Here is a 24,420-nt window from a genome sequence, read left to right as displayed (position 1 = left end):
TGAATCTTCCACAACTGCCGGTTCCCCTAACCCCACCCTCTGGCAACTTCTGCTACTTTCTTTTCTACTCCAAGGCAGTTTAGACAGCCTGGATTTAAACGCCTGTCTTTCTCCTGGTCAACAACATTGCCTTGGGCAATCAGTTTGGCCTCAGTTTCTTCATCTGTAAAAAGGAGATAATCAAAGAAGCTGCCTCTCCAAATTGCTGTGAAGCATATATTATCTAATACATGTAAAATGTGTCACTCAGTGCCAACAAGACTCTACAATAGTGGTTATGATTACTGGGAGCTGCAAAGAGCAGAGAGTGGGGGTGGGGAGCATCCATGCGCCAGTTGTAAGATGTTCTGACGAGACTGTGGAGCTGAGGGGCACCTCATACAGCAACCCCAGGGCCCACACCCGCTGAGGCAGCTATGGTCCTGGGGCCAAGGGTGGGGCAGCTCTCAGGCCTCTTGCCTCTAGGAGAACCCTTCCTACTTCTTTCAACCCCTTTTGCTCCAAGACAGTGCCATGTAAGCTTCTGCAGGCCAGAGAACACTGAACACCTGTGGATATTTTATTTTTAAAAGTGAATCAGCAGCAGCAAACTGCAGATGAAGCCCAGCACGCTGCTCCTGTGAGAGGTAGAAATAAAATCGTGTTTCTGTCTTTTTCTTTGCTGCTAGAATAATAAGATTATTTGTCCTAATGCTTGAAATTCTTCACCCAAATATTCACGGCCCTGCCACTGGAAGGGCCACTCAGCTGTATATCTTCTTACCAAAGCAGAGCACTCCCAGGGCAGGAGAGCTGGGATGCAAGGCCAGGGCTCACAGGTCCAGCCTGCCCCTCAAGCAGCTCAATGCCACCCCCTCACTTCAGGCCTCTGCATCAAGACCCACAGCTGGTAGCCTGGGCCAAAACACCAGACCAAGAGAGAGCCTTGGCCCTACTGTCCCACAGCCCAAAGGTGGGAGCAAAGATGGCGGCTGCCCCTCCCCCAGGACAGAGAAGAAGGGAGGACGCTAAAGGGTAAGAAGTGGGACATGGACGCCATCTCCACCTGCCAGCAATTTCTCAAGCCCAGTGGGGCCCCAGGGCCCCAAACTCAAGGCAACAGTTGGTAGCAACACCGTGGCCTGAGCCCTTGTCCCTCATCGCAGCCATTGTGGCCCCATGCCAGAAGCTATGACTTCAGTGACTATCTCCCATTTCCCCTTCCTGGGGATACCCTGGGCCTACTTGGGGAAACAGGCCACCTAGAGCCATCTCAGAACCTAGGGCCATGATTCAGTGATCTTCCTACCAGTGAGCGCCTCCTATTGTGGGCCTGGGCCTACCACAGAGGCTGCTGTCAGGGGCTACCCACCCCCAACCTAGCACCCAGCAGCCTTTGGCCAGATGCCTGGGGAATACATGGTCCAGGGGGATTGTTTTCCTCCCGGGTACACTCGCAGTCTCTTCCCTGGGCCTGTGAGCTAATCAGAGAAGGAGGGGGAGGAGGGGGACGCTGCTTGCCTTCCCCGTTATCTGCAGCAATCCGCGGTGACTAATGCTCCCAGTTGGTAAAAAGGCAGTGTAATCAAAACACTTTTTTTTTTAGTCCTTAAAGTTAGTCATTCTCCCAGAGTGGAGAAAAAAAGCCCACAGCAGGCACCATGAAATGCAAGCTGAGAGGCTCCCGCTGCTGGGTGGACCTGAAGCCCTGGCAGAGGCAGCTCCCCGTGGGTCTGAGGTCGGGCCCTCCTCTCAGGGAGTAGGGGGAAGCTGGCCCTCCTTCCTCCACACCCTCGATTATTCTTGCTTTTCTTGACTGTGGACTGTCTGATCTCTAAAGGAGTCAGTGCCAAGTCAGAAGTTGCCCTTTGCACTCACCCTGCCAGGTGCTGCCACCTGCTGGTCCCAGCTGTCCAAGAGGAGGGAGCATATATAGTCAAAGCTCCCAGGATGAGGCCCAATATGGCTTCCATGCTAGGTGCTTGGCCTGTACTGGCTCTCCTTCCATTGTCATCCCACCATTCAGGACTGGTGCTGCTTCAGGTTCCACTGGTTCACTGGTTTGTGACCCCACTCTGCCTCAACAGAACCATAGATTGTCAGAGGTGGCAGGAGCCTCAAGGGTCGTGGAGGAGAGGTGGTATTCCTTAGCAGAAAAAAGCACAAGGCTCAGCTGACATCCAGCTTACTCAGGTTGGAACCTCTGCTTCAGCACTCCATGGTTGTGCTTCAGCCTCTGTACCTGTAAAATAATAACAGTGCCTACCTCACAGAGTTGTTGTAAGGATTAAATGTGAGCTGCTTAGAATAGTATCCAGCATGACAAGTGTGCTTGATTATTAATTCATAGCCAGAATAATGACAACAAAATAATAAAGTAATATACAGATCATCACATCCTCGTACGTGTCCAAGGCAGACATTACTAATCAATCACAGAACTTATCCACCAATGGTGGATTCTCTAGAATACTCAACACAGCACTCCAAGTAGTAAGTAATAAAGAATCTGAGTTGGCATATTGGATGATGCACATTTGCCACCCCAAATCTCAACCCTTCACATTGTGGTCAAGGAAGATGGAGCCCAGAGAAGGAAATAGACTTCCTCAAGGTACTTTAGGGGAAAAAAACCAGGATCCAGAAAGGTATTCCTGGCCTCTGCTGCTGCTTGCCAACCTGGCTTCCCACTGACTTTTGAGCAATCAATGTGGGCTTCCAAGCACTGGAAACTCTCACCCTGATAGCCCCATCTTCTGCCACCTTTGCTGTTCCTCTCATATCCTTGGACACTGGCCATCCAGGGAACTCTGGTTCAGGGACATCTTATTGAAGAGGTGCATAGGAGGGAGAGGTGGGGCAGGGAATCCCTTGAGAAACCCAAGGACCTGGCTCTTAGTCTGCTGCAGGAGCCTGCCTGAGGCACTAAGGCCTTCAGGGCTATGAAGAGCTCAGGCCATCAATTTGGTCCCATCCTATTCAGCCCCTCAGCCTTAGCTTGATGCTTCAATGAAGCCCCTAATGACCCAGATTCTGTGAATCCTTGTTTTTTGCCAATTAGAGGCTGGCACTGTGAAAGTCAGGGATCAACCCTCAACTTCGGAGCAGAAAAGGCTGGGAGAGAGCAGGACATGACAAGCCCTGAGATAAGGGCCCATGTGGAACAGCCACATGCAAATTTCTCAGTTAAAAAAAAACCCCAGAGTTGGGGCTGGGGATATAGTTCAGTGGCACAAGCGCCTGCCTGGCAAGCACAAGGTCCTGAGTTTGATTCCCAGTACCAAAAAAAAAAAAAAAAGAAAGAAATACAGAGTGGTCAGAGGCTGATGCCAGAGCCAGTTCTCCCATGGTTTTGTTCTTGATGTAGACTTTTGCAACCTGAATACTCTTCAGGCTCAGACTTCTGGGAGGAAGCAGTACTGACCAACCTTGAAACCAGAACCTTAGCTTCTACCCCAAAGGTCTGCACTCTGGGCTTCTACTTATAAACCTGCTTTTCTCCTTTCCTATTTCTCCCCTGCAGGGGAAGAATCAGCCTGTACTGTGCTGTCCTTTGGTTATAAAAGGGAAAGGCATAGCGCCTGGCCCTTCAGGCTGAGATTTTCACAACAGTGGGAGGTGTGTGTATGTCCCTGTGCTCAGCCTCCCAAGGATCAATACCGCACAGCATGGCAGGGCCATGGAAGGCAACTTGTGGGTGCACAGAACAGCAGGACACTTGACTGTCCATCCTCAGCCCAGTGCCGCTCCAGCTGAGCATGGTAGGGCAATGGAGAGAAGAGGGCAGCAGAATGCCTGACTGTCCACTCTAGCTGAGTATAGGGAGGTCAAGCTCAACTCAGAGAAGGCACTTTGTAGATAGACCCTGGAGGCCAGCGTTCTTCCCACTAACTTCAAAGGTCTTCCATGTTAAAGGTTTGAGGTGGAGAGTAAACAGCACAGCTCTAGTCAGGCCTTAGGCTGAATCCTTCCCTCCCAGAAGATTCATATTCAGCTTCATCCCTAGACATCATCAATTGCTCAAAATTCTCACTCCTCTGGGCTTGATTCTCTGTTCACAACCCACCTCACCTGTCTCCTATATTCTCATATTTCCCAAGATTGTCAAAGCAACATGACAATGGACTTGGCATTTGAATGTGAGAGGCTTTAGTAATATTATCTGTCCACTCATCTTATAGATGAGAGAATCAAGCCCTGGAAAGGGGATGTGACTTGTCTGAAATCACAGTGTTGAAGATAGAACTAGAGCCCAGGACTCCTCCAGACTCTTAGTCCAGAACTCACCCATTCCCATCCTACAGCATGTGTCTGCTGCCCCGACACAGCTCTAAAATAGACTTCTCTTGGTATTTGAAGTGGCCTAGACTAATACTTTTGGAGACACTTATCACTGTGGGCAATACCCAAGGGAGGTAGAGTATGGGGAATGAAGGAAGCAGATAGAAGATCCATTCATAGCAACCCTTCCACCTGTCATGTCCACTGCAAAGTAGCAAGAACTGCCCTCTCTTTCCCCTTGATCTCTGCCCAAGTTGCACTTTGGTGACCTCTCCTTTAAGGCTGCCCTTGTACTCATGTTGATCCACTTCCTGAAGAATAGCATGGCAATGAAGCTGATCTGTGATGTGCTTGGAGACCCACCTCCCATTGGAAATCCCTTTTGAGTCAAATTATGAACCCTTGAGAATGGGAACAGAAAATACAAATGAGAGAATACTTCCTGTGAGCCATACTCTGAACTTCCCTATGCCTCCTGGTTGAACCCTGGACTCTACCCTAGGAAGGCAGATCAAACCATATGTATCTTCTGCTTTAGGTCATTGGCTTAGCTGCTCCCCAGGCAGCTTCTAAAACACTTGAGGTTCACTTGAAGGAGAATTCCTAGTGAGAAAGTTTTTGGGGGCCCAGCATGAGCTTTACTCCCTTTTTTTCTATTTTCTAAGACATGGGGCTACTTGGGTTGAGGAGAGCATCGCAGCCCAGAACCGGACAGCTTATGAAGAACTAAGACCCTGAAATTTTACTTTGGAACACCTAAGGCAGCTCAGCTGCTTGCCTGGACCTCATGCCTCCTTTTAGTCAAGGTAAGTTCTCTGCCAGAGCCCATCCAGCCCTCATCTCAGATTCACCTGGCCACCCCTGGTTCCACCTTAGCTCCTCCCATAAGACTGCACTGAAGCCCCATGTTTATCTTAGGGTGCCCCTGCACCCCTTACAGGCTGCCCCTGCACCTTGTCCTGTCCCATTCTGTATCATTATTGTCACCACCTGCTCACCTGCCCCTGAAGGAAGGTAGCATGGAGAGGGTACAAGGGCAGAACCAATACTTCTTTTGTATGGTTGTATCCTCAAGGTTAGCACAGTGCCTGGCACGTTGTAGGAGCTTAATATTTGTGAAATGAAGGGACAGAAAGAGCAGGACTATTCATATGATTGCGGGCTATAGAGGAGGCTACAGAACTCAGGACTGGGAAGTTAAAGCCACAAAACATTCCAGCCTGAAAGCACTTAATCTACTTAAAGTTGAGCTCTGAGCCATCTCGACGGAGGGAAAGACCCATTTGTTGGTTGCTACACGTAATGCACGTGCAGCAATGTAATATTTAGGAAATACAAAGAGTGTGCGGCGAATGAAAGTCTTCCTCACACCGTTTCTCCTCAAAGGCTCCTTTTAGCCACAACTGCTGAACCTGTCTTTGGATTAAACCTCCGGACACAAGTGATAAGCCCGTTAAGAGCCCTGTGTCGGCTAGAAAGGAACTTTGAGTCAGTGTTAAAGTCTGACTCCCACTCCCACCCCCAGGTCCTCCTCCCTCCCGTGCAGGTTAAGCCTCAAAGCCCAAAGTCAGGGCGCTGAGAATCGCCGGCAAGGGAAACGCCTCGAACGCCAAAGGGTTAACGCGCTGAGCCCCGCCCTCCCGGCCGCCTCTTCCGCTCAGTGGGGACGGGTCCTGCGTCACTTCCTGGAGACTGGCTGAATCCGGAAGTGATCCCTGAAGATTGCGGTGCAGCGGAGGACCCCGGCGCCGGCCCAGGTTCAGGACCATGAGTTGGTGAGTGAGGCCCAGGCGGCAGGGTGCGGTGGAGCCCCAGGCCCTCCTGCGCCCGGCCCTGCGTCAGGTCGGAATCCCAGCGCCCACCCTTCCCTCACCGACCCCCGCTGCAGTGTTTTTCAGGGGGTCTTCCCCCGTGCCTTCCCGGAGTCGCCATCTCTCGGCCAGACTCCCGGGAGACGGGCGAGAAGATCCCCTTAGCCTGGGACCCCGAATCTGATAATGTTTCCTGGTTCCCTTTTAAAAGAAGCAGGACACGTTTCCTCTTAGCTCCTGAAAGTGAAAGACTTCTCTGTTCCTTTCTCTTTTTAAAATGTCCATTGGGGTGGAATCCGTGTCTTCCGTCTTCACTATGGGAAGCTCTCCACCGCGCGGGTTCACCCCAGATGTGTGACCCTCGCTTTGGTAGTCTGGGCCCAGTTTAGTGATCAGACACCACCCGCTTTCGGAAAATTGACCTTTGTACCATTTATGAGTCTTCAAAAGACAAAGAAAATTTGCCTGTCTTTTAGAAGGGGCCAGAGTTACACCCAACTCCACTCTTCTGATGTAGAATTTAGTGATTTCCAGGACCATGACCTTACTATTCTACTTCTAAAGTAGACATGATTAAGTTTAAACCTTATGGGAACTATTACACCATGAGAAAAGAAGTCAAGGATCTTAGAGTAGTAGAGTCACAACTCCAAGTGCTCCACAGATGTGTGATACTTGCAGCATAGTAAACACTTCATAATGTTTAACGGTTGATTTATTTTGTAAGACTGCTTGCCCAGTAGCCAGTCCCTATTCATTGCTCTGGATTGTTTATGTTCACAGGAAAGAACCAAGGCTTGCCTTCCTTCCTGGGGCTTCCTCAGAGGCTGCCCATGTCAAGGACCTTACCTTATAATCAGGCCCACGAACCTGTGTATCCACAAGCCCTCATCTCAGGAGATACAACTATAATAATCCAATTATATGAATAAATTGACCCCCAGAGATGTAGATGAATTGACCCTTTTAGAACTCAAGTTCTGTTAACATTGGGAGCATGTTTACCACCCTGTCCTCAGGGTCTAGATTGTTTATGCAAAGTAGGTGCATAGTGCTCATTTATGAATGAATGAAAATAGAAGAATATTCTTCAGGAAGGCTTCTGCAGGCTAACATGACCATCAGTAGAGACTAAGCTCTAGCCAGGAAAGGTGATATCCCCACCTGCTTCTTAGGCCAGGATTGATTGTTGGACAAGTGTCAGTCAGTGCAGCAGATGGAGGGAAGCCTGGGGCAATACCCTAATAAGCCCCAGCAGGAGCTGTTCCTTTTCCCTCCACTTTTTGCTCTAGGAGGTCAACAGAGGACTGGAACTCTAAAAAGCTAACTTTCTCATCTTGCTATTGCTTAGCTAGTGATGAGCAAAGTGGCAATTCTTCAATTCCCTTTCCAAGAGAAAATTTCTTCCTTTAAGTGTCAGTCTGGGTCCCCAGGTTGTGATGTGATGTCCTCTTGTCTGCTCCATCTTGAATCTTTAGCGTTCTGTTGCCTAATTTTTTGAAGTAAAAAGCAGAAAGTACAGATGCTTTATGTTGTTCAGATTGGTATTTACAATTTTAAAAATGGAGTGAATCTTTTCTTCACTAATTGGGAGAAGAGTAGGTCAGAGGCCACTAACAGTGAATGATATTCTGGGTGATCTGAGGCAAGTTGTTTCCACCTATCTTGCAGAAAGTTTATTTCCTGAAAAACTAGCAGTCCATTTGCTAAAGTCTGTCAGGTTGGAGAGAATTGAAATTGGCAGCTGTCTAGAAGCTGAGATTTTTATAAAGTAGAATTAATTTACCAGTACATGCACATCTTGGTACCTCCTTACACTGAGGGTCACAATCAAAAGGGTGGCTTTGTCCCTCAAAGCTGAGATTCCTTTGTCTTTCTTCTTAAAGGCTGTCTACGTCATTTCTTGCGTGGACCCTGACCCTCTCTCCCTAAGAGGGGACCAGCACCGGCGCCTGGGCACACAATCACACTCAGTTCCTAGCTCAATGGCTGGCAAGGAGACCAGGGCTAGGTCCTTCTGATTCACTCCCAGAGTGGTTTTCCTGCTCCCAGAATGAATCCATCCATTCATCTGAGACTGGAATTCTGAGTAGGGGAAGAGACTAGAGTGACGTAGAGCCATCCTGGGAGGCTGATGCCCAAGGTCAAGTTCACCAAGTACATAGATTGTGCCAGCCATCATTAAATAAGGCCTGGGGGCACATGGCCCATGGTCCCCAAAGGGTAGCCATTGTTCTAGGCTAGGCTGGGCTTTCAAAATGTCACAGTAAGAAATGCCCAGTATTGATGCCCTTTGCACACTGTGGACTTTGCATGAAGAGTGAGAGGCCTTTGTTCTCTGCTTCCTCTGTGGAGGCAGCCCACCCACTCCATTTATTTAGTGGGTACCTGCTGCCTTCCTGTACTATCCACACATCCTTGCATGTGCCATTCAACAAGGCATCCCAGTGAAGAAAGCATTTGATGTTCACATTTCAGACCCTGGTTGACCTAATGGCTGTAAGCCAGATGCTCTCTCCTTTGTCTCCCTTCTTCCTTCCTGTCCTGCTTTTTCCCTTATCTCTCTCTCTTCCGTTTTGTGTGTCTTTATTATGGTGTGGAGAAAGAATTACGAATAGTGGATTTAGGTCTCTCCAGTACTTATCGCCTTCCCTGGAGCTACACACCTTGATGATCTTTGGTTCAGATGATGAAAAGGTATGCTAGAGAAAATCTTCCTATCCTAAGAGTCCAGTAGTTTTTGAAAGAAGGAAATTGAGGCTGTGAAGATAAATTTGACTATGGGTAGAGTGTTGTGTTCAAATTCTGATTCAAATGCTCATGGGATAGCCAGACAACCTTTCCTTGCCTTGTTTTCTCCATCTGTAACAGGATAAATAATCCCAGCGGACACTCTGCTACCTGAGTCTGCTGTGAAATGAGTGGAGACTGCCTATGATATGAGCCTTTTTTGACTTTCTAGGCTCTTCTTGTTTGCCCCTAAATATTAGTGTTCTTCGGGCTCAGTGTTCAGCTCCCAGTTAAGTACACAATTCTGAGGGTAAACAGCCAGTGCTCTTCATGGTCCTGTGCTGCTAAGCTAGGGTGTTCAGTAGATTAGTTTATTAAATGCTTTTTCCACTACAGATCTTTTTAACTACAATGGTTTCATCAAGGTATAGCCCCATCATAAGTTCAAGGACATCTATAGTGTGCAGTACTTACATAGTACTCAACAGGGCTGGGGATTTAGCTCAGCGGTACAGCACCTGCCTGGCAAGCGCAAGGTCGTGAGTTCAATTCCCCGCACCGGAAAAAAAAAAAACCAAAGAAAGAAACCAATACATAGTGCTCAACAAATATGTGTTCATATGCCCGTTGAACATTTACGACATACAATGCCTGTGCTAAATGTTGTGGGGAATGTGAAAGACTACAAGAGTGAACCCCTGTCTTCCACCAGTGTCTGGAAAGTGCTCAGGATTGAGAAGAAGGACAGCTGGTCACTAAATGTCAACATCGCATCATCAAGACAGACTTCAAGTGGGAGCTGTCATTTTAACCGAACTTTGACTTAGCAAGTTGGTACAGTTTCCCTGGGGAACGAGAGAGGGATCTGTGTTAGAAGAATAGTGTAGTGAAGATGAGGCGAGATGGAATGCATGAAGAGTATTTGATGCACTCAGTCAGGAGGCCAGTTTGGGTGCAATAAATAATGACTGGGCAGAGGCCTGGATGGTGAGAATTGGCACCCCAGCTCGGGGCCACATTGTATAGTGCTTTCAGTGCCATGCTGAGGAATTGAAATTGAGCCTGGCCTTTTGAAAATTGAAGCCTTTTCAGCAGGAAGTAGCATGGCAAAAGCAATGATTTAGTCCAATTGTTTTGGCAGTGGCCTGTAGGATAGCACAGAAAAGGGAAAGGATGGAGTCAGGGAAGCCAACTGGAATGCTAGCTTCCAGAAATGTTTGAGCATAACTTGCAGTTAAAATATCTTTGACCTTGCAGCACACGCACACACACACACACACACACACACACACACACACACATTTATACTTGCTGCATACAGTATATGTGCAGTGCACTCCAATGTTTTGTAGAATGTTCTTTTTCACATGTGAAAGTGTGATTCACCTCAATGAATTTGTTTTGGTATAGGTATATAGTAGAACAATGTGTGGCTGTTTAAATGATCTAAATGCACTAGATCCAGTTCCCAATACCACAAAATAACATTGTTTTAAACATGCATATTATGAATGAGTTGATAGTTACTATGCCGGGACTCCAGTTTGAAAACTAACTATCTAGGAATCTAATTGCAAATGTTCAAACTAGGAGCTTTTGATCCCAGCCAGCTAAAGATAGGGTTGTTTTTGCTGGGTTATAATAAGAAATACAGAGGGGCAGCTGAGCACTTGTCCCCAGAGCACTTGTCCATCGCTTTCCAGAAAAGAAAGCGCAAGTGGATAGAAGCCTATACAAAGATGTTCAATCTTAACAGGAATCAACAGAAAGCACATTAAACCGACAATGAGATGCCATTTCACAAGCAGACTGAATAAGTGTTAAAAGTCCGATGGTGCCAAGTATCTGAGGGTGAGGAGCAGTGGGAACACACACGCTGTCGGGTGGAGAGGGGATGAGTTGGAGGTTCCACGGTGCCCTGACCCACGAGACTCCTGCACTGTGCAGCAGGAGACCCATACGGGAAACCAACAGCGTCACTGTAGATGCCCCAGCCAAGGGGAGCGTGAGAAAACAGCTTATGATATCTTTCCACAATGAAACATCACCTAGTAGTTAAAAGGAATGTAGTAGAGCCATGTGTATCAACATAGATGAATCTCAGAAACATGCACAATGCAAAAAGTGAGCTTCAGATTGGTATATTCCACGTGGTGCTATTTGTATATAGTTTAGACCTATAAAACAATGTTATGTCTGGTATGGACATAACAGAATGTAGAGAATGTACAGGAATAATAAATACTAAATCAGAATAGTGGTTACCCTAGGGTAACAAGGAAATAGTGGTTACCCTAGGGTAACAGAGAATTTAGAGAATGTACAGGAATAATAAATACTAAATCAGAATAGTGGTTACCCTAGGGTAACAAGGAAAGGGAGAAGGAAATGGGAACAGTGTGTTCCTCCAGAGCTTCAATGGTAACTACGCTGTTGGACATCACCCTTTCAAGGGGTGAGGTCTGCATCTGAGGGTTCAGCCAAGTATGCATAAAAAAATACTTAGGAAAACAAAATTGCATCCATTAAACAAAATTGCATCCACTTAAACAGGTACAGACTTTTTCTCGTCCTTCCCTAAGCAGTACAGTGTCACAACTGTAGAGCATTTATACTGTGTTAGAAATTATAAGTAATGTAGAAATAAGGTGTACAAGAAGATGTGCATAGATTATACAAATACTAGGCCATTTTCTGTAAGTGACTTGAGCATGCATGGATTTGGGGGTCCTTGGGTGGGATCTAGAGCCAGGCTTGCAGATACAAACTCAGGCACCATTCCATTGCTTAGACTAAGATCTGAATCTAGTGTGGTTCAGTGAAAGAATACCAAAGGGGATAGATAATCAGTAATTAATCCATATTCTTTACAACTTTTTGAATCTTTACAGTATTTTGTAAGACTTTTTAGTTCTAATCTGACCTTACCTTCCATAGCATGAGAACAGTTGTTCCCTGTGGACAGTAGATGGGGATGATCTAGGGAGGGGCCCATAAATGACTTTCCATTCTCAGCCCTCCTCCTGCTTTCTGCTTTCTAGGGGGTACACTCTCAGCAGAGCAGAGGAAAGGAGTAACAGTAAAGTCAGCACGCTGTAATGCCTGGTTAGTAAGAGACAGGTGTGAAAACAAGCAAGTGCCTCAGAAGCTGCCCATCCAGCCTTCTTCTCAGAGGGACTGAGCACTGTTAGCCCAACCATGAAAATGAGACCAGTGAAGTTTCCTCTCTGGCTTACTGAGTAAGCAAGACAAGCCAGGCACCTCTGAATCCCTTGTGTTTCCTTGTAATCCCAGCACTCTGGAAGCTGAGGCAGGAGGATAGCTGCAAGTTCAAAGCCAGCCTGGACTACATAGTAAGACCCTGTCTCAAAAAAAAAAAAAGAAAATTGGGGAAATACATTTCTGCCCTCCAGGTCTTACAGATTATAATGAGAATAGGTGAGAATTTGGCTGCCAAAGAGCTGAAACCCAACAAAAATATAAACAGCTTCCTTGCATTGCCTGCCTTCTTCTCTTTTTGAACTTCAGGTGCTGTGTCAGCCCCCAGACTTCTGTCTGAAATCCTTCTACTATTGGGGAGCAAGTCCCCACTCCGTAGTTGTGGTGCATTATACTATGGGGTGGCTGAGTGCCCTCCAAACAGATGAAATAATTTCAGGTTGCCTAATCATTCACTGATCTGTATGGAAACAAAGCCTACTCTCTGGGCCTCTCTTTGATTGATCTTTATCATCCAAATGCCCCACCGCCTCGCAGCAGATCCCTATAGACCTCGCTGCATTTCAGGGGCTATTTTAAACAGTTCAGGTACTTGATACCAGTTTAAGTATTTAAATACAGGATGACCAAAATGTGCATATTTTTTCATTAATTTTTATAAGGTAACAGGAAATATAAAAACTACACTTTTTTCAAATTTATTCAATACGAGAATCGACTGGTTGAAATGACACTTGCCCGAGCAACACTCGGGATAGTCAGTACGGAAACAGACGCGCTGCCCAAGTGACTGAGGGGGTAACTGCTAGGTGGTTCAACGCAGTTAACCTTCACAGCAAGCTTGCAGAATAAGTAGATTATTACCCCATTTTATAGACAAGGAAACTGTCACTCTCAAGAGGAAGGGACTTGTCTCACAACTGGTGGTCAGCAGTCAGGATTTGAACTCCAGTGTCTGACTTTGAAGTCCATCATCATCTAGAACTCTCTCTCCTGTGAAGCACAGGAGGGAACCACTTCAAATGAACCATATATCAAGAGCACATAGCACCTAATGGCTAGCACAAAATCTGCCAGTAGAAGATGCTCAATAAATGGTCACTTTAGTTAGGTGTTCTCCCTGTTCATGTGACCTGACGTCGAGTGATTCTTTGTCTGCTTTTCAGAGGGCAACCTGGGGAGCAGCGGGGAAGAAGAGATCACAGCTGAGCCGGAGGATTTTTCTGGTCCCAGTAACAAGTCAGCCAAGTCACAGAGTCATGTCTTTTATTTTTAAACACACACACACACACACACACACACACACACTCACTTCCTCGGGCTGCCGGCAAGTCGGGGTCATGTGTGTGCTCTGGTTTTGGATCCCGTAATTTAGAGCAGGGACAGGTGGGGCCAGAGGCTGTGGTCATGGGTACCGAGATGGATGACTTCAGCTCGGGCCACTGCCTCTCTCTCAGGGGTCTCACATCCTGCCTGCAGCTGAACTTTCCTTGGCCCCCGCACCTCGAGGCCAGCTGGCCCATGAGCCAGAGAGGATGGCTCCAACACAGCTGTTCCACCGGAGCCAGATGATTCTCCATAAGCCCAGCCCAACTCTGGCCCTCTGCTTTTCCTCCCTGGTTGTTAAGGTAGTGGTGGCCTCGTGGGGCCTCAGACCAGAGCGGGCGGCAATCCAAGGACAGAGTCACAGGAGGCTGGGGGAAGGGCTGGTCCTTGTAGCCTGCAGAAGCTGCTGCCTCTCGCCCACCTTCCTGCTCTTGCCAGAGACAGTGACTCAGGCCCAGACCACTCCCTGGGGAGCCAGGGTTTCAGCCACTATCAACCACCACCCACTCTTTGCTCCGCGCTCCCCTCCTTGTCACCTCCCTCACCTCCCCCAGTGCTGTGAATCTCCTGCCCAGCTGGGGTATCAGAGGGATCCAGGGTGGGGTTGACTGAATCATCTCAGGGTTCTTTCCACCTCCAGGCCAAGCCTAGACACACGTTCACTAGAAACAAATTCTGAAACAAGTGGAGGGTTAGCTTCTCTCTGCTCTCCTTGGTAATGGGAGTGGAGAACTCTCCCAAGAAGGCAGAGATGGAGGGCTCTGCCAGGGTGACCAGGGGATCCCCACCCAACCGCCATCTGGGCCTGCCTCTTGTCTCTGCCTCTGCAGTAGAGGGAGTGAGGAAACAAAAGATTGAGAAACCCAGCGAATTGAAAATGCAGAAGAGCTGTTTTTGTAAATAGACATTACACAAGAGCAGGAGCTTTTTTGGAAAGGTTTTACTGAGACAGACAGAATTAGCCAACTGGCATCATGCTGCTAATAGAGATATTTACTGTTTGAAAAGTATATTTGTCACTTTGGAGAACATCCTGTTGACTTTTCTTTATTGTGAAAGAAAATAGAATTTTTCCCCTTTCCCTCTGTACACACAGAACTTTTTTTTTTTTTTTTTTTTTTTTTTTGCCTTTTAGAGGTGGGGCACGTTAGAGGCTGGGAGAACTGTCCTCTCCATTTTAAGGCTGAAACCAAAATATCCCTTCTCCTGCCCTCTGGTGCTCGTGCTTGAGGAATTGCACACAGAATGAAGAACTCCAAGGACGGAGAACTCCAAGCCTCTTGATTTCTTCCAGCACACAGAGATTTTCTTTTCAACTCCATGGGGAGCGTGCTGAGAAAGCCTGGGAGGAGGAGGAGGAGGAGGAGGAGGAGGAGCAAAAGTCCTGAGGCCCGGTGGTCCTGTGCTGAGGACTGTGTGCTTGAGCCCATGTGACCCAGTAGTTCCCAGGCAGCTGTAGCTTGGGAGGTGCTGTGACGCTTCACAGTGCTGCCGAGCAGCTGCTTCTCCTGAAGTTCCCCAGGCAGTGACGAGGACCACAGGGAAGGAGAGGCCAAGAGTGGAGGAGCGGTAGTTGGGTTGCTCTTTCCTCTTGCCTTCCCCTCCTTGCCGCCTGGCTGGGTCCTGCTGGGATGTTCCATTCCAGGGCAGAGGGAATCCAATCCTTGCATCAAGACACCTGCCCCAGTGTCCTTGCTATTTCTTTGGCAGAGAGGGGTTGCATCTACCCCTGGGAGCCTCAGAATAAACCCAGAAGTCTCCTTTGCCTTCATGTTATCCTGTACCTATGCTCTGATAAGGTTTTCAGGCTTCACTTCTGAGGCCAAAGGCTTGTTCTTTTGCCTCAGGTCTCTACTCAGTGTCCTGGCCCTAGCACTGGTTGGATTGTGACACCTTTTGTAGGTTTAGTTGTGACAAGTTCAGAATTGGGAGAGGAAAGACAATGACTGATGTTACCTTCTTTGCTGTTTATATAGCCTTCTGTAAGAGTAGCTTTTTTCAGGAACCTTAAATCACAGTATGGTATTTTACAGGGCCCTTGGGGCAGTGTGCGTTTACTCACACGTTTGATACTCAGGGCTTACTATGTATATGAAACTAGACAGTATGCTCCGTGAGATCAAAGAATGAGTCTGTCTTGTTCATCCTGCTGTCCCTAGAGCCTATCATATTGCTTGGCACAGAGGCGGCCCTTAAATATTTAATAAATATTCATTGAGTGAAAGGTTGACAATGGCACCGTTCTTAGCACAGTACCTGCTGGGGTTACAAAGAAACACAACATTCAGTCCCTGCCCTTGAGGAGTTATGTGTCATCGGAAACCAAGACATAGATGCATCCAAGTTAATGAGCTGTCCCCTTAACCATCAGAGTCCAGTCAGGAATGAAAGACCAGCTCAAGACTGGGAAGAGCATTTGTAGTTCATCATAGTGATGGGTCATAGCAGAGCGAACGGGTCACCTACTTACATGGTAACAAGGCACTGGGATAAGTAAAACGTGATCGTTATGTCTTTTAGTGATCTAGGAGCAGAAAGACACTTCCTTACTGTTAGGAGGTTTTTCTGGCTGACATCAGTAGCTCCCTTCATGATTTAATAGTGAAGATCAGATGTAAAGCATTCTTTGTAAAATCTAAAACTCCCCTCCCATATAATTTCTACCTAACATAGTAGAACAGTAACATAAATATAAATTAATATAAATATTGGGAAATAAAATGTATACTGTACCATTACTTTTCAAATCGTAACACTGTCTGGAAAACCTGTCTGTCTGGAAAACCCAATTAGTCCTTCCCCACCCCAGCTGAACTTCTCAGGCTGCGTGGTTATGCATGTAGGTCTGGTTTCAGGGTAAGGGTATTAGCAAGAGAAAGAGAAAGAGCAAATTCCATTTTATGGTAAGACCAAAAATATAAAATTCTGTAGAATGTACCCTAATGTATAAAGCTGGAAATTCTATGGAATGAGCCTAAGACATGTGGAACCAAAATTTCACATATCAGCACTACTTAGGATCTTAATATTTAAGAAAATAAATGTAAAGAATCTATTTTTAAAAACTCTTTTAAGACTGAAGAACAGATAAAAAGACTTGACTGAACAGGAGGAAATATTATGGCCCTACCTAAATAAGTAAACCTCATATTTGTAAAGATGTAGGTTCTTTACACACACAACCCCCTGTAAATGTAATGTGTTTTCCATAGTATTAAATATATCAGTGGGATTTTGGTGGGGGGAGGACACAGCTGATGATTTTGAGTTATAAGTGAACATAGCCCCAAAAATTATCTGAGAAAGAATTATAATGAGAAGAGATTTACTTTAGTATGTACTAAGAGTTTTTGTAAACCTAAATATTTAAATCTGTTATTGGTATAAAAGTAATTAGTCTGTGATAAAGCATAGAAGTATTTAACAGTGATAAAATGATTTTTCCAAAGACTGAGTATTCTTTAAAGCAACTGGCTTGTTAAACACTGAAATTTTAAATGGAGTAAAGATTTAAATACAAAAAAATAAAACACTAAAATTGATATGGAAATGCAAGGAACAATGAATATTCAAAATAATTTCACAAAGAACAAAGTTAGAGGACCTTCACTTCTTAATCTTCAAACTTACTACAGTTACAATGACTAAGACAGTGTGGTGTTGGCATAAAGATAGACATGAGGATTCATGAATTAGAAAGAAGATCCCAGTAATAATTCTTATATTTATGATCAGTTGATTCTCAATGAGGATGGCTAGTACACTCTAATAAAGAAATAGTCTTTTCAACAAACCGTACTGAGATAACTGGATAGTCATTTGCAGAGGAATGAGTTGGACCTTTACCTCCCACACTGTATACAAAAATTAACTCCAAAGGAATCAAAGACCTAAGTTTAAGAACCCAACTATAAAACTCTTAGAAGAAAGTACAGGGACAAATCTTTATTGCCTTGAATGTGTCAAAGGATTCATAAATGACACTAAACGCATGATCAACAAAAGAAAAAATAGGTAAGCTGGACTTCATCAGCAGTTAAAACTTTTATGCTTTCAAAGACACCATTAAGAAAATGAAAAGCAAACTCGGAGATGAAACTATTTGCCAATCACATATCGAATTATGGACTCAGACCTAGAGTATACAAGGAACCCTTCTCACAGCTCAGCAGTAATAAAGCTCAGTAAATACTTCCCCAAAGACAAGTGACCCATAAACACATGAAAGTATGCTCAATATCATTAGTCATGAGAGAAATACAACCCAAAGCCACAATGATATACTTACCTGTATGGACCCAAAAAAGAGTCTATAGTGGGGATGGAAATACCAAAAGCCATCGCACCTTACATCACAGAGTCCTCCATGGTCAGGAGTGGGAGGCCTGAGAACCTCTAGAGATGGAGTGAGGCCAAGGATTGGTTGAAAGCTGTTCATGAACAAATTCAAAACTAGTATCTCCCTCCTCAATTCCGTTTCACTGGGAGACTGTCTCTGCCACAGCCTAGCAGAAAGATGAAGGATCCCCAAACCCCAGAGAGTTCTGTGCTAGGGGAGACAAAGTACAGTGAACTGTGTAAAATTAATAAAACCTGAGCTTTGAGAACCCTGGCTTGCATGGCCCTCTGAGACCCTTGGAAGAAACCTTAGCCATGTGTCCACTGGTCCTCTGTTCTTTGTAAACTGAAAAGAAAGGGTATTTATGCAATTAGGTTTTTAAAAACATAACAAAAACCTGTACCATTACCTTCTATTTTGAGCAGCCTAAGCCTTGCCTGAGATGAACCCAGGGTACAGGGGTGAAGAGTATGCTGTTTTAACTGCAGTTTATTTGTAATAGGGCAATAATAATATGAAGACATTTGTAATAGGGCAAGTGAAAAATTACTGACACTGAGTTGGAAATACAGAGAGGATACCTTTTGGTCATCTTTAAATGTATTTAAAAATTAAGGGGGAAATTTGATTTTATGGAGCACAAGTAACAAAAATGAACAATTAGTAGAAATTAGTCTGAAGTCAAGCAAAGTATAACAAAAAACATTTTCAATTGTACCAAAAGCTAGTAAACCATTGGCAAGAGAAAATCAATTTTAAATTGGACTGGTGATGGTTTGATAATATAGTTAATGAAGAGGAAGAGCGAATCATATATGAACACATCAATAAAACATTGAGATTTGTGGTAGATTTAACACGAAAGACAAAAATAATAGAATTCATGATATGCCCTCTGACAAGGACATCAGCGACAAACTTGTTACTGTCAGTAATTCAGAGAACACTGAAGATTAGTCACTGTACAAGAAATCTTGAAATGTGCCCTGAAATTTTACAGTTTATTTATGAAAGAAACATGAGGTTTTCCTAAATTTTATAATAATCCTAAAATTTATGTTACCAGTAAGGTAGGAGGAAAAAAAAGCTTTTCTAAACTGTCAGTAATAGAAGATAAGTTTAAACCAGCCATCCTACTAGAGAAAAGGCTGAATTATCTTTCTTTTCACTCTTAAGAAAATGATGCTACCAACTCTGTCACTTGAAGAGCTAATCAAAGATGATGCAGCCCAAAAATGTAGAGATAAAAATATAGAAGTATATCAGGTAGACGATTAATGAAACTTAGGTTATTCTTTACCTCATGCTGTTGGTATCATTTATCCTCTTTAAGACGCTGTTATTTGTTAAGATTTTTACTCTCCTCAAATTTTCAGTTTGATTTCTATTTTTATATTTGTGATTTTGTATTCTTTAAAGGGTCATAGAAAATTATGTAAGCTTTGGGCCGACAAAACAGCCCTGCCTCACAGAGTAGCAAGTACAGTTGAAGCGGGACAACCATAGTGGAGCCAGGAGGAAGATGTGAGTGTACACGTGTGGGCTTCCAAGACACACACCCCCAGCGCGTATGCACACACACAAGCACACAGCTCCTCCTGTCACTGAGCTCCCATAACATTGACTATTTTTTGTGGGGATTTTGGATTTTTGAGACAGGGTCTCACTATGTAACCCAGACTGGCCTCAAACTTGTGACAGTCCTCCTGCCTCACCCTCCTGAGTGGTAGGATTGCAGGCATGTGCCAACATGCTCAGCCACTCCCAGAACGCTGAGCTGGGCCTTCTTCCCGAGGCAGGAGACGGTGGACTCTTTTGTAGGGAATTTTATCTCCCAGGAGAAAAGACTGTACTGACATCATAGCTGTGCATAGAGCGCACACCTGTAGTCCCAGTTCTCACGACTTAGTTCACGGAAATGCTCAAGCAGATCCCGTGTCGCAGTAGACCAGCCCTGTGCTCCGAGCTGCTAGCTAGCTTTCCTTCAGTGCCTCGACATGTGTGAGCCGGGAACCAAGAATTATCACACATCCAAGGGAGGCGTTTAGTATAAAAAAATAAAGACTAAGTAGACAGAAAAAAGCAACTTGGAGGGAACTAAGACTATAAAGGGAGAAGAAATTTTATTTTTAAGCTATCATTAGCTCCTCAGAGAAAGCATCTGTGAAATAAAAACAGGACACCATAAAAAGGAACATCCTGAATTTTTTTCCATATTAATAGTTATGAATTTTATTTTTTATTAGTATGTGTTTGCAGTACATGATTACATTCCTTGTGAGGAGTTGGTCCATGTACATCTTATTTTTACATCTCCCCTACCCTCCCACAATCTCTTGCCACCCTTCCCATTTGAGAAAGATCTGTCACCTTACTTTCTATTATCTTTTATCTCGCTCTTTATTTGTATTTTGGGTTTTTCATACAATAGAAGCCACACAATATTTAAGCTTGTGTATCTGATGTATTTCACTTAATATTGCATTGATTTTCCTACAGATGGTTCAAGTTTACTGGAAATTAACTAGAGCTCTTAGAAATTAAAAATCTGGTAGCAAAATAAAATATTGTGAAATAAAAACTGTGACAACTTTGCATGCTTAGCAATAGGTAAAAAGTGGCCACATGCTTTTCTACTACCAGCTGGATTTCTTTTGTAAAATGCCCTAAGTTGAAGCTACCTAATTGGAATTAAAGCCATGAAATTTAAAATAAAATCAGCATAAATGAAAAAAAGAACACTTTAGAAATATTAGAAGACACAATTAAGAAAATATTGAAAAACAGAGAAATTAGAAGACCAGCGAAGAAAAGTCAACATCAAAATTGTAACAATATCAGAAATAAGAAACAAGGAATATGGAGGAGAGACCAATAACAACAAAGTCTTGGGTCCCAGAACTGAAGATTATAAATTCCCAAGTTGAAACTTACCTGTGAGTACCTAGTACCAGAGATAAAAACAGAACTATAAGCTAAATCATAAAATTATGTAACATGGTGAGACCCTTTCTCAGAAATGAAAATATCCATGAATTTTGTAATTATTTCTCTTTTCATTGTGAAATTTGTGGTTACCCCTTCCTTGTTAGTATGTCTTGTTCATCTTTTCCAATGTATTGATCCCTGTTCATTAATTATTGGTTGGGTTTTTTTATTTCTGTATTTGTTTTTTGAGACAGGGTCTCGCTATGTAGTTCAGGCTGTCCTTGAGCTCACTGTGTAGCCCAGGCTGCCCTCAAACTCACAGCAGTCCTCTTGCCTCAACCACCCAAGTGCTGATGTTACAGGCATGCACCACCATGCCTGGCAGTTGTTTGTATTTTGTGATGAAATGTGTTGATAATACATTTTTAAAGCTGTAAAAAATAAAGTTAAACAACACCAAAACAAATGTATAATTCTATATAAGCTTGCATAAAGAAAATAAAAAACAGGTCCCATTCAAAGACGAGAAATCAAGGTGACTTCAGACTTTACCATGGCAGTAGAAGATTACCAGAAGACAGTGAAACAGTACCTTTGAAGTTCTGAAAGAAATGACCTCCAGCCCATAATTCCACATCCAGTCAAACTAACTAGCCCAGAGGTAAAACTAACTAGCCCAAACTTTGTGTGCAAAGTCTGAAAGTTTTTCTTCCACTAAAATGAAGCGTAAACCAAGATAAGGAGAAGCAGTTGTATAATGGAAGAAAGGTCAAAGGAATCCCAAAGAGGACAGGGAGATGGAGGGACAGCCGCACCAGGGGAGCAGGGCAAGGAGCTGGTGCGAATGAGTGTGTTGAGGGCTGGGGATGTAGCTTAGGAGTAGAGCACTTGCCTGTGCTACACAGGATCCTGGGTTTGATCCCCAGCACCACACACACTGAAAGTGGAGTTAGACAACAGATTGAATCAGAGGCAAATAATAGAAAATTAAGCAAATGAAAGAAAAGTAGAAAATGTAGCAGTGTTGTCAGTCACACATTACTACATGACAAATTAGCCCGCCACTCAGTTGTCGGAACAACAGTGTAAGCCGTTTCTGTTGGTCAGGAATTGGAAGCAGAGTAGCTGGGCTTGGCTTACTCTTAGGAGAACGTAAAGCTGCTGAAACTGCGGGGCTTCCGGAGGCCGGACTGACGCTGAGCAGCCCTGTGCTCTGACATGTGGGATGGAAAATAATTCGCAGTGTCCTTGTACCCATTTACTTATTACTGACTGATCTCACCAAGTTGTGAGATAACAGACCTGAGATCAGTTGCGAGTTGGAAAGGGTTTTGTTTAGCTTTCCAAAATTTCTCAATCATTTCCAAAATGATTGAGATTAAGGAGGCCACGGGACTGATGTTTTAACTTAGCAAACCTTGTTGCCATATTAAACTATGCGAGTATATGACTTTGCTCAAAACAGAAATTAGATTAATAAAAGGAATTGCTAGCGTCCCTAAGGATCTGGAGAGGATTGATTCCAGGAACTCTAGGGTACCAAAGTCTACAGGTAGTCAAGTCCCTTACGTAAAGTGTCCTAGGATTTGCATAAAGCCTATGTACATCCTCCTGTGTTACCTATAGTAATACCTAGTACAGTGTGAGTGTTATGTGAATAGTTTTTACGGTGTGTCACTTAAGGAATGATGATGGAATAAAACTATGTGTTTGCAGATGCACTTTTTTTCCTGAATATTTTTGATCAGTGTTTGATTGAATCTGCAGCTCTGGAAGGTGCAGATAAAGAGGGCCAGTGTATAAGTTGTCAGGGTAGAGGGAGCAGCATTTTCTCACTATGATACCAAAGGAAAAATTACAAAAGAAAAGGTAGGTTCATACTAATCAAAAACTTCTGTATACCAAACACAAACATGTACAAAAGTGAAAGGCAACCATAGTCAAGACAGAAATCCAGATATGCAAGGCAAAGGGACTGGTAAAGTGTAAATGTTTCAGTAGTTTTAAAGAATAGCAGCTGGGCATAATGGCACACACCTGTAATTCTAACACTCTGAAGACTGAAGCAGGAGGATGGTGTTGAGTTTGAGACCAGCCTGGGCTACATAGTGAGTTTAAGAGCAGCCTGAACTACATAGTGAGACCCTGCCTCAAAAAAAAAAAAAAAAAAGTCAGTTATTTTGATCTCTCTCAAGAACACTTTGGAAAATGTGTCAAAACGTTAGACACGGGGCCGGGCATATAGCTCAGTGGCACAAGTGCCTGCCTGGCAAGCACAAGGTCCTGAGTTCGATTCCTGGCACCTGAAAAAAAAAAAACCTTAGACACAAGGTGTGATCAAAAACTGCCCTTTCTGGGCGTGGTGGCGCACACCTATAATCCCAGCACTCAGGAGGCTGAGGCAGGAGGATCTTCGCGAGTTCGAGGCCAGCCTGGGCTACAAAGTGAGCTCAAGGCCAGCCTGAACTGCATAGCAAGACCCTGTCTCAAAAAGACAAAGATTTAGCTCAGTGGCACAGTACCTGCCTGGCAAGCACAAGGTTGTGAGTTCGATTCCCGGTACCGGGGGAGCGGGGGGAGACAAAAAAAAAAAACTGCTCTTGCATGTTTAATCTTTTTTTTAAATTTTGTTGCCATGGAAAATACATCGCCATTAATCACACTCAGAGCCTCCTACCTTGCTTGGAACACAGTTGCCACTTTCTGAAGCAGTTCTGGAAGAGCTCCTTCATGACTGTTTTTACTTGTGCTGCTGTGGCTGCCTTGAGGTCCAGAACTGACTCAGAATGCTCACCTTTCCTACTCATTTTGACTTTGGGGAAGGGCCAGAGGTCACGCGGTCCCAGGTCTTGTGAGCGAGATGGATGGGGACACCGTAATGTTTTACTAAGCCTGCCTTTCTGCTAGATGGCACTTGGCATTCGCTGTGTTTGCGATCATGCCTCGTAAAGACACTCAGGAAAGAAACACTTTCAGACCCCTCAGAAAGCACTGACGATGGGAGAGATGTATTCAGAGTGAGGGGGAATATTTTGAGGGTTAATGGAAAAAATTACTGTAATAATTTTTATTTAAACATTTACTATAAATTTTGATTAGGCCTCCTATATTTATCCTTTGACCACCAATTCTTTTTCTTTTTCCTTTTTCCTTTTTTTTTTTTTTTTTTTTTTTTTTTTTTTTTTTTTTTTTTTTGGTATGGGGAAATCAAACCCTGATCTTTGCACTTGCCAGGCAGGTGCTGTGCCACTGAGCTATATCCCCAGCTGACCACCAATTCTGATTTCAAGAACTTATCCTATATGGTGCATCCTTGGTGTATAAAGATTTAGCTATATGATTGAACAATTCACATTTTTGTCTAGAAGAAAAAGTTGAAAAGTTGAAATGACTAGCAGTAATATAATCTATAAAAATAAAACCAGGCGCATTTCCATTATGTACCTATACCACCAGTCTTATGTCTGTACTCATAAAAATCAAGATGCTAGCTGGGCATGGTGGCACACACCAGTAGGCTCAGGAACTCAGGAGGCTGAGGCAGGAGGATCATAGCTACATGTCCACATTGACGGCATCACTGCTCATTTTTTTCTTTGGGTGGTTGTGTTTTGTTCTTTGTGTTTTTCCATTCCTTCCCAAGTTTTTAACACTGATCAGGGGCTATTTTTGTATTGAAGAAGGAACACAAGGGTTCTTTCTTTTGGTTTATTTGAAAAAAAAAATATGGGAAGTGCAAAGAAGAAACCAGTAATCATATTTTCACCAACTAGAATTAACCACTGCTAACATTTGGCCTATTTGCCT

General features: G+C 44.3%; 1 protein-coding gene across 1 annotated transcript in view; it reads left to right on the top strand.

Moving 5' to 3' along the window:
* The first annotated feature begins 5,933 nt into the window (after positions 1-5,933).
* Bin3 (bridging integrator 3) overlaps positions 5,934-24,420 on the top strand; it is a 42,145-nt gene continuing 23,658 nt past the window's right edge. Inside the window, exon 1 of the mRNA XM_005373686.2 lies at positions 5,934-6,035. Coding sequence (XP_005373743.1) covers positions 6,028-6,035 — 8 coding nt within the window. The 5' untranslated portion in view covers positions 5,934-6,027. The remainder of the gene's footprint in view (positions 6,036-24,420) is intronic.

Source organism: Chinchilla lanigera, unplaced genomic scaffold, assembly GCF_000276665.1.
Source record: "Chinchilla lanigera isolate Chin_1 unplaced genomic scaffold, ChiLan1.0 scaffold00002, whole genome shotgun sequence".
Lineage (NCBI taxonomy): Eukaryota > Metazoa > Chordata > Mammalia > Rodentia > Chinchillidae > Chinchilla > Chinchilla lanigera.
This window is presented reverse-complemented; position numbering and strand designations above follow the sequence as displayed.